The 11,309-nt window shown below is 41.0% G+C and overlaps 1 protein-coding gene across 4 annotated transcripts in view; it reads left to right on the top strand.

Moving 5' to 3' along the window:
- Positions 1-8,859, top strand: part of slc20a1a (solute carrier family 20 member 1a) — a 30,578-nt gene extending 21,719 nt beyond the window's left edge. For all 4 annotated transcript variants that reach the window (XM_034169789.1, XM_034169792.1, XM_034169791.1 and 1 more), the window contains 4 exons: positions 41-515; positions 8,132-8,317; positions 8,424-8,508; positions 8,613-8,859. In XM_034169789.1, coding sequence (XP_034025680.1) covers positions 41-515; positions 8,132-8,317; positions 8,424-8,508; positions 8,613-8,768 — 902 coding nt within the window. In that variant the 3' untranslated portion in view covers positions 8,769-8,859. The remainder of the gene's footprint in view (positions 1-40; positions 516-8,131; positions 8,318-8,423; positions 8,509-8,612) is intronic.
- The last annotated feature ends 2,450 nt before the right edge of the window (positions 8,860-11,309 follow it).

Below are 11,309 nucleotides of genomic sequence, written 5' to 3' on the forward strand. Positions count from 1 at the left end.
GTGGGGAAATAAAGCTATATTTCTGCCTTTATTTTCATAGCTATTAATGGCACCTTTGGACCCATGATGATGATCACAGGTGCTCGCAGTGAAAGGTCCCACACAATTCCAAAAGACGCAAGTCTTTACAAAGACCTACTACACAGGATTCATATGGCTAAAGTCAAAGACTGGACTGGTGACAGTGATACAGAACAGGGGCCAATCCGGAGGAACAACACCTACACCGCTTACACTCTGGCCATCTATGGCATCCAACGGGATCCTAAATACAAGGAGGTTGATGGTTGGGTACAGAGAAGATCAAGGCTGGAAGGCTACAGCAGCTACACCACAACTGTCACCAGTGCAAGTGCAGCCCAGGTTGGGAGTGAAGCACCAGAACCCTGCCAGGATGCTGAGCTCGAGGAGGACAAACTGGAAGTTGACCAACCAGCAGTCTCCTTACTTTTCCAGTTTCTCCAGATACTCACCGCATGCTTTGGTTCCTTTGCTCACGGAGGGAATGATGTCAGGTAGGGTGAATGTGTGAATCCAAGGTGTCTATAGAAAAGCTTTTGACATTTTTGAAGTATTGGGCACAGTAGATACCCTTTGCCATCTGCAGAGAGACACATGGGTGTTTTGACCTTCCACATCTCAGAACTAGAAGCACTCAGAGTGCAAACCTCCGCCAAGGCCATAGGGTCACTGACCCTAAAGAGATTCCCTCCTTGGCACAGTGATCTATTCAACAATTCAGTGCTACAACCAAAACTATGATACATACACTTTTCTTTCCTGTATATTTGACATCCTTGACCATGAAAACATACCACTAGAACTTGGAATCACTTTTATGTCTTTATTAGTTGAAAAGTTATTGTATAAAAACTATTTTTCAGTAATGGCGGTTTTCTTCTAGATCTAGCTCCATAACATTTGAAGCTACATCAAATCTGATGACACCTTACTGATTCAGTACAGATTCAGCTACAATTTGGTGTTAGCTGTGCATCTCGAGCTTCATTTGTCACCTCACACTGACACATTTTCGATTTTCCCTATATTTTTGCATATTCTGGATCACCAGATCTGGAATCCAGATCCGATCATCACCAGACTTTGTTGTTTGATAGAACATTTGACTATGTTACACCTTAATTTTTTTTCAAGCCTTTCTGCCTTGTTTTTGTGGAGGTAGAAACTAGAATGTCAAAATTCCCCCTATCCCGCAATGGTGAAGAATCCTTTAAAAACTTCCTGGATCCGGATCGTGATCCAGATCACCACTAAAATTTAATCACTTGTTCCTCTTGTCATTTCCAACCACTCCACAAAATTTCATCAAAATCCATTCAAAACCTTTTGAGTTATCCTGCTGACAGACAGACAAACAAACGCGACCGAAAACATAACCTCATTGGCGGAGGTAAAAATATGGAAAACACTGAGGTGGATACAAATATGTGGTTTCCAAACTGATTCATTCACTGTTTGGTTTGGTTTATTTAATGAAATACATGTCACATATAAATATCAGCAAGGGTAGTACCATGCCTAGGGTGCGCACACATTAAATACGCAACAGATTCAAAATAAATAAAGTAAGCCCTGCATAAAACACATTAAAAAGGTCATTAGGGTCTTGGTGCTGTCTGTTTTGCTGTCTGGTTGTGAGACTTGGATCCTAACCAGTGACTTAAGGTGAAGACTGGATGTCTTTGGTACCAAGTCTCTTTGAAGGATCCTTGGGTACCGATGTAATGTATCAAAGGAGTGGTTACTAAGAGAGACTGAAGTGAGGAGTATCACTTGCATTGTGACAGAGCGTCAGCTATGACATTTTGGCCATGTGACCTGTTTCTCTCTGCATGATCCCGCCCCCAGGTACCTAAGTTTTGAGGAGCCCAGTAGCTGGAGAAGTCCAAGGGGACACCCATGTTTCACCTGGCTGAGGCAGACAGAGGTTATTTTAGAGAAGTGGGAATGGATCAGTTGTCTGCCTGGGTGGTTGCTGTCTAGGACCCAAGGCGGTTCCGTGGGGTTGTGGATGCGGCAGAGCGCAGCACCACCACGTTCCCAACTTGATTTGACTTGATAGGACAAAAAAGAAAAACCATAAAACTTGTTTCCAATGCGCTCCTCACAATTACAAATCAAATTTAATGTGAGATTAAATACAATAATATACGTTGTAAATTGTAACAACAATAGACCTATAAAAGGTAAATGTCAGCCAAGTGGTTCTTTCACGTGGTTTCAGTGTGGAAGGTTCCCAGTTCAAACCCCATGCCTGCCACATTTTTCCATGTAATGTGGCGTTGCATCAAGAAGGGCATCCGGTGTAAAACTTGTGCCAAATGAACATGCAGATCCACCTGGGATCTGCTGTGGTGACCCCAAGTGAAAACAAGGGAGCAACCTAAAAGGTAAAGGTAAATGTCAAGGTAATTTACCTAAAATGTAAATGTACGAGGTCTGTTAGAAACGTAACGGACCTTTTTTATTTTTTTCAAAAACTATATGGATTTGATTCATATGTTTTTACGTCAGCCAAGCTTGAACCTTCGTGCGCATGCGTGAGTTTTTCCACGCCTGTCGGTTGCGTCATTCGCCTGTGGGCAGGCTTTGAGTGAGCACTGGTCCACCCCTCTCGTCATCGTTTCATTACGAGGAAATGGCGGAATGATTTGGGCTTTTTTTTTTTCCATCAGAATTTTTTCAGAAACTGTTAGAGACAGGCAGCTGGAAACCATTCCAAAAATGTATCTGGCTTTCGGTGAAAATTTTATGGGCTTCACAGAGAATAAGGAGTGTTACTACAGCTTTAAGGACGGCCCACAATGACGCATGGCGCGCCGCGCTCCGAGCCGCCATCAAGAGGCAGAAACCACCACATTTCTAAACGGATCGCTGTGTGGAGCCGGGACCGTCGTGTGCAATTTCTCTGGTTATCACAAGAGCTGGACATCAGCCATTTTCCAGCAGATTTCACTTTTAACAAGAGATTTTGTCATGGAAAGCCACGCGGAGGCTTCGCGCGTCACGACCGATTCGCTAATGAAGTGAGACAAAGAACACCTCCGTTTCGGAGTGTTAGAGGACAAGTTGGGACATGCCTATCTTGGCTTTCAATGCTTACCAGTCGAGTGAGTATAAGAGAAATTGTGGAGAGCTGGGCATGTCCCAACTTGTCCTCTGACACTCCGAAACGACGAGAGGGGTGGACCAGTGCTCACTCAAAGCCTGCCCACAGGCGAATGACGCAACTGACAGGCATGGAAAAACTCACGCATGCGCACGAAGATTCAAGCTTGGCTGACGTAAAAACATATGAATCAAATCCATATAGTTTTTGAAAAAAATAAAAAGGTCCATTACTTTTCTAACAGACCTCGTATAGACTAAAATATATGAAATGGTCACATTTTCATATTGATTGACTACACATCTTTGTACACCCTTTTATAAAAATAATAATAATAATAATAACAGGTTGGACCGGATCGGTGCAGCGTCTGCAGTGATGCGGTCGCTGTATCGGACCGTCGTGGTGAAGAGACAGCTGAGTAGAGGGGCAAAGCTCTCAATTTACCGATCGATCTACGTTCCGATCCTCACCTATGGTCATGAGATTTGGCTCATGACCGAGAGAACGAGATCGCGGGTACAAGCGGCCGAGATGAGTTTTCTCCGCAGGGTGGCTGGGTGCTCCCTTAGAGATAGGGTGAGGAGTTCGGTCACCCGGGAGGAGCTCGGAGTTGAGCCGCTGCTCCTCCACGTCGAAAGGAGTCAGTTGAGGTGGCTCGGGCATCTTTTCCGGATGCCCCCTGGACGCCTCGCTGGAGAGGTGTTCCGGGCACGTCCCATTGGGAGGAGGCCCTGGGGAAGACCCAGGACACGCTGGAAGGATTACATATCTCGGCTGGCTTGGGAACGCCTTGGGGTTCCCCCGGAGGAGCTGGGGGAGGTGTGTGTGTGGATCAGGAGGTGTGGGCGGCTTTGCTTGAGCTGCTGCCGCGACCCGACTCCGGATAAAGCAGAAGAAAATGGATGGATGGATAATAATAACAAAAGAGTGTACTATTATAAAAAAAATAATAAGAATAATGAATCATCAATTTTTTGGCATCTGAGTTGCACCAGTGTGCAAGTCACTGTATACAAATCACAGGACCTTCCCCCCCGAAAAAAGTGGCATACACTGGAAAATATGGTAAGAAGCTTGAAAGGTTGTCGGTAGTAGTCAGAAGAAAAGGCATCTCTGACATTGATCATCAACTATCATTTATTTGCAATGTCATAGTTTCATAACAGAATAATGTTAAATAAAAAAAAATGTTAAAGGAACATCACAACTATAAATGAGGTAACATGACACATTTGTAGGCAGGTCAAGATAAGCACCCAATTGGCCCAACGTCTCCCAAATGTTTTCCACAAAACTTAATCAACATCCATCCACAATGTCTTCAGGTGAACTTAGAAAGGTGGGCCCAGGGGCGTGCTGGGAACATTTTTTAGCCCGGGAGTTTCATATCCAACCGGCCCACAAACCGCCAGCGCACAGAGATAATAAGAGTTCTGCTGTGGCATTTAAATCCAGCATGTGCTGACTGACTGTGAAAATTGGGTGGCTTATAATAGAAAGTAAAAGTTAGTTAGTTAAAACAAGAACGGTATTGTTAACTCACCAGTGCACCACCTAAGGCGAGCTTACACTGTGCGATTTTTGGCCCCTTTTCAGCCGATTTTTCACTCGTGCAAGAATTTTTTGGATTGCGCCGAGTTTCAGTTTAATCATGCGTCCTGCAGTCTACATGGAGTAACGAGCTGCATTTAACATCTCAGACCACCTCCCGATCGGGAATCATATGGTCGGATGAAAATCAAACCTGTTTGATATTTTGGTCGGCCGTCGTGGCTCGTGAGGGTTCCGCGCTGCTGAAGTAGCGCTACAAGCGTCTACGCACTGATTACCTCGCGCACTGTCCATGAGCAAATACCGGAGAGAGCAAACAGTTCTCTCATGTAAAGTCTTGTGTTTTGTTTTTTGTTTTGTTCCCTCGCAATAACCTAATATCATATTAAAGTTTATGCCTATCAGCGCACACAGTGAGTGGAATCAGGTGGGGGAGACTGAACGTATATGCGCACGCGCACACATACAGCAGACAACATCAGGATTTACAATAGATGAGCACAGCTGTAACACTCCGTATGAAATATAGTTTATTTATACAACAGTGTAAGTAGCCACACCTGTTATGAATGTTTGTTTTCTTTTTTTAACCGTCCTCTCATGAATCATGTTGCTGTCTGCTGTGTGCGTGCGTGCATATGCGTTCAGTCTCTCCCACCTGATTTCACTCACTGTGCGCGCTGATAGGAATGAAAATTTTTTTTTTAAAAAGGAAAAAAAAAAAACCTTCCGTTACGTTTTGCTTTTGGAAACACCAGTCCGACGTGTGGTTTTTGAACGTACAATGTGAGCAGTCAGATCGCATCACAGCATTGGGCCGTACAGTGTGAGACCATGAATCGTGCACTCTGAACTTTTAAACCCTGCGGTTTTGTCGCACAATTTGAGCTGGAGCCAAGTACAACAATTGAAAATATCGTACATTGTATGCCCGGCTTAGTCAGTGAAGTCTGTAAGTAGCTGGAAGAGGTGGTACTGGACTACAAATGTTGATACGGCTGACATCCGGGCATAACAGGAACGTAGCCTGTTATGCTCGGCCCTATTTACCATTTCCCTCTTCTCTCTGTCTTCTGGAAAAAATATCTGTGAGCTTTGCACACTTGGCAGCATCTTCCTCCAAAGCTTTTCTTTTTCTTAATCTAGCTTTTTCAGCTCCACTTGGCTTTTTTCTGTCCATCTTTTCACTCATGGGACACTCCTCCTATACTTGCTAGTAGCGCAAGTCCTATCTGGGCACACAGGGCTTGATTGGACTGAACTAACTGTAATGAATGCATAGGGGTGTTAAACGTGTAATGGTATGTCCCTACCTTAGGCTTTGGAAAAGATAACAGTGTTGCAAAAGAAGCAGTCTTAAGTTATTTTTATGATTGTAAAACATTCATAACACTTAATGTCTTCTCTTTAAGATACAGCAGCCCAAGTGTCTTGCTGTGTAGCCTAACAGTGGTGGTCATATACAACCCCTGGCAAAAAATTATGGAATCACCGGCCTCGGAGGATGTTCATTCAGTTGTTTAATTTTGTAGAAAAAAAGCAGATCACAGACATGACACAAAACTAAAGTCATTTCAAATGGCAACTGTCTGGCTTTAAGAAACACTATAAGAAATCAGGAAAAAAAAATTGTGGCAGTCAGTAACGGTTACTTTTTTAGACCAAGCAGAGGGGAAAAAAAAATATGGAATCACTCAATTCTGAGGAAAATATTATGGAATCACCTTATAAATTTTCATCCCCAAAACTAACACCTGCATCAAATCAGATCTGCTCATTAGTCTGCATCTAAAAAGGAGTGATCACACCTTGGAGAGCTGTTGCACCAAGTGGACTGACATGAATCATGGCTTCAACACGAGAGATGCCAGTTGAAACAAAGGAGAGGATTATCAAACTCTTAAGAGGGTAAATCATCACGCAATGTTGCAAAAGATGTTGGTTGTTCACAGTCAGCTGTGTCTAAACTCTGGACCAAATACAAACAGCATGGGAAGGTTGTTAAAGGCAAACATACTGGTAGACCAGGGAAGACATCAAAGCGTCAAGACAGAAAACTTAAAGCAATATGTCTAAAAAATTGAAAATGCACAACAAAACAAATGAGGAACAAATGGGAGGAAACTGGAGTCAACGTCTGTGACCAAACTGTAAGAAACCACCTAAAGGAAATGGGATTTACATACAGAAAAGCTAAATGAAAGCCATCATTAACACCTAAACAGAAAAAAACAAGGTTACAATGGGCTAAGGAAAAGCAATCGTGGACTGTGGATGACTGGATGAAAGTCATATTCATTGATGAATCTCGAATCTGCATTGGGCAAGGTGATGATGCTGGAACTTTTGTTTGGTGCCATTCCAGTGAGATTTATAAAGATGACTGCCTGAAGAGAACATGTAAATTTCCACAGTCATTGATGATATGGGGCTGCATGTCAGGTAAAGGCACTGGGGAGATGGCTGTCATTACATCATCAATAAATGCACAAGTTTACATTGATATTTTGGACACTTTTGTTATCCCATCAATTGAAAGGATGTTTGGGGATGATGAAATCATTTTTCAAGATGATAATGCATCTTGCCATAGAGCAAAAATTGTCAAAACATTCCTTGCAAAAAGACACATAGGGTCAATGTCATGGCCTGCAAATAGTCTGGATCTTAATCCAATTGAAAATCTTTGGTGGAAGTTGAAGAAAATGGTCCATGACAAGGCTCCAACCTGCAAAGCTGATCTGGCAACAGCAATCAGAGAAAGTTGGAGCCAGATTGATGAAGAGTACTGTTTGTCACTCATTAAGTCCATGCGTCAGAGACTGCAAGCTGTTATAAAAGCCAGAGGTGGTGCAACAAAATACTAGTGATGTGTTGGAGCGTTCTTTTGTTTTTCATTATTCCATCATTTTTTCCCTCAGAATTGAGTGATTCCATATTTTTTTCCCTCTGCTTGGTCTAAAAAAGTAACCGTTACTGACTGCCACAATTTTTTTTCTTGATTTCTTATAGTGTTTCTTAAAGCCAGAAAGTTGCCATTTGAAATCACTTTAGTTTTGTGTCATGTCTGTGATCTGCTTTTTTTCTACAAAATTAAACAACTGAATGAACATCCTCCGAGGCCGGTGATTCCATAATTTTTGCCAGGGGTTGTATGTATGCATATATTAACACCCCTCACAACAGCCCCAGGTTGGACCAGCCCACCGGGAAAACTCCTGACTCTCCCGATTACCCAGCACGCGGTAGGGTGGGCCTGTCCTCTTCTGCTGGTTTTCAGGAATGAAAAGGGCAACTGTGGCTCACAAGAGATTCCAGTCTAGAAGCCTGAAGAAAGTCCTGAAATATATCCAGTAGTGATGAAATGTCAACTGCATTAGTGATGCCATGGGACAACACTGTGGTGTTCATTCAGAGATCTGACCCAACCCATCTCTTTATTGACAGCAATGCAATTGGTCCACTGGTGGCTCTGTGGCTCCTGTATGAGACGGGGTCTGTGATGTCCAATGCACCCACACCCATCTGGCTGCTTCTATACGGAGGAGTGGGGATCTGCACCGGGCTCTGGATATGGGGCCGAAGAGTGATTCAGACCTTGGGCAAAGACCTCACCCCAATTACACCCTCTAGGTTTTTTTTCTAATTCTCTACATGAGATACTGTATCGATGACTTAACTCTGTGTATATTTGTGATCACAAAATACTAACAGAAGTTAATTTTATATTTTATTCTAGTGGATTCAGCATTGAACTGGCTTCAGCCATCACAGTCGTTGTGGCATCCAATATTGGTCTTCCTGTCAGCACGACCCACTGCAAGGTGACGTAACATGAACCTCAGAAACTACAACTGCATGAATGTACTGAAGAATGGATGTTTTGGTGGGTTACACCATTTCTCCATTTGGTCTGATGTGATTGCAGGTTGGTTCTGTGGTCGCTGTGGGATGGATCCGCTCCAGGAAATCTGTTGACTGGAGACTGTTCAGAAACATCTTCATAGCCTGGTTTGTTACTGTTCCCATCTCCGGGCTCATCAGTGCTGCCATCATGGCTCTCTTCATATATGTTATTCTGTGAGATTTCAAATGACAGCACACTTTTTTTTTTCTGATGGACTGCCACAATTGATGTCTGGCTGAAATTTGGTAAAACTGTTCTCTCAAACATGTTCCATTTCTTCTTTTTTCTTCCCGTGTATCATTCACAGCCAATTCAGACAATAATAATTCACAAGGCAATAACATGACTTACACATATGTGATGCTATATTTTATATATCTTTTTTATAGTAATGCACACAAAACCTTCAATTTTGTCAAGGAAGAAAACCAATACATTTTAATAAAATTATGACATGAAAAAAAATATTGAGTTGAAGATGTTTCAAGGTATTTTACTTGCCATTAGAAATGAATGAAAATCTCCAAGTGTTAAACATTTTTAATCAAGTGCTCTTGAAGAAATGTTGATTTAAAGGCTGGAAAACAGTTAACATCTTACCAAAAAAAAAAGTTAACTTTTGTGATTAACGCCACACTTTATATACACCAAGAATATGTTTTTTCTTTTTGGATTAAAAATATATATGATTACTGCACATACAGGCACATTATTTGTCCCATCTGATGTCTGTTTTCTCCATTGGTTCATTATTTACATTTTCAGTGTTGACTTTAATATCAAGTGTTCAATCTATTAACATACAGTAACAGTAAAACATTTTTAAAATTACTACTATATTACTAATATTATTGCAAAGATTAACTTGAATTTTCAAGAATGTATCAGGGCCCCCTTCAAAGATACATGAGGGGATCATTGTGTACTTAATTATTTCAAAATAATAGTGTGCAGTTCCACATTAGATCAGACTGTTCTGGATTAGTTATGGTGAAGTCATAAGAAACTCCAGTGTTGTGTGTCGAAACACAGAAGAGTCAGGATTTCCTCTCCCAACAGGCAGCGCTGCTGCCTTCCATCACTGTCCACACTATGGCTAAACCTACATTATTTCATAAAAGAGACAAGTGAAGAGATCTCAGGGAGTTCAACACATTGCGTGTAGATTTTCATGTCTGATGTAAATCATTGAATGCAGTAATTCATCACAAAATATTAGACACTCTGATCTAAAATTATTAATTCTCTACATGCATAAAACAAAGCATATGTTTAAAAATATTGGTCTATTACATCACTGGGGTGGGGTGGGGGAAGGGGGGTGTATGTCTCCAAGGTAGAAATAAGAAATCCAGAACCAGAGAGAAAGAGCCCCTACTGGTGAGTCCATGTAAAACAAAATATTAACAATAAACATAATGAATTAAAATAATAATTAAAAAAAATCTCATCAGTTACAGTCCATTTAATGAGATTCTAGTCTTCAGTTTTTACACCCCGTTTACAGAGAGTCCACGACTGAGTTGCGATCGAAAAATGGCCTCTGCTCGCCGTCACTCTCACTGACTCCCACTGGGGCTGCAGGGTGGTCACAATGGGGTCCCCATTGTTAGATAATATCTGTGCTAAGTCCTTATTTTATGTTAGTTATCAAGTGTTTGCTTTTGCTATTTGATTGGAAGTCTCTGGGATCTGGTTTATCGTTTAAACATAAGAGTTAAGTTTTACTTCCATCATTTATGTCTTTTAGTTATGTGTTATGTGTGACGGGGCCCTAAAATTTACCATTTTTTCATAATTTTCAGGGTTTTATATAGGTAGATAGATCATTTTTATGACTCCTTTTTATTTTCATATCATTTATAACAAACAAACTCATTCTTAAAAGGACTATGACATACAATATTAAAATATTTGATATAATGTATTTTAAAAAAGATAAAAACCCCTAAAAGTCTAAAGAAGTGTTTATTATACATATATAGTACCAATCAGAAGTATAAAAAAAAATGAATCTTACTATTTACAATCTGAAAAAAGTTGATGATGCTGCCTTGCATGACATTCAAACAGTGTACTCTTTGTCTCAGTATCCTCAAATATTTTGAAAAAGGTAAACATAAAATATTGGACATTTTTAAGGCATAACCACTATTTTGGTTATGGCTCCTGTTTATTAAAGATTATATTCAGTTCAATTCATTTGTACAGCACCAAATCAGAACAAAATACACATGAGCAAGGTGTAAACCTTATTACCCACCCCATGAGCAAGAACATCTCAAAATCATTACATTTTAAATGTGGGTTTTCGACACATAATACTGGTAACTTTACATTGGTGTTAATATTCTACAGAAATTATGTGAGTAGAGTTTTATTAGATGCAGCAAGAATAATTTTCCCTTTCATCTTGATTTTTGTAAAAATGGTCTGATTCATACAAAAACAAACAATGACCAAAAATACAGTGTTGTATTAAAAAAAGAAACAAAATAAAGAGACTTTACACCTAGGTTGCTCATTAATGTGCAGCAATATTGCACAGCCAGGACACAAGTGGTCAAAATAATGTCTCGGCAGCACCCATGTGACTGTTCATTGGCTGCTCTTCAAAGCCCTCATGCTGTATTGTTTGTCCCACTTAGTCCAACATGTCTGAGCGCAAACAACAGCTGATGTTGGCTGTTGATGGAGTTCACCTCTGACCAGCCAAAC

Source organism: Thalassophryne amazonica, chromosome 5 (genome assembly GCF_902500255.1).
Source record: "Thalassophryne amazonica chromosome 5, fThaAma1.1, whole genome shotgun sequence".
NCBI lineage: Eukaryota > Metazoa > Chordata > Actinopteri > Batrachoidiformes > Batrachoididae > Thalassophryne > Thalassophryne amazonica.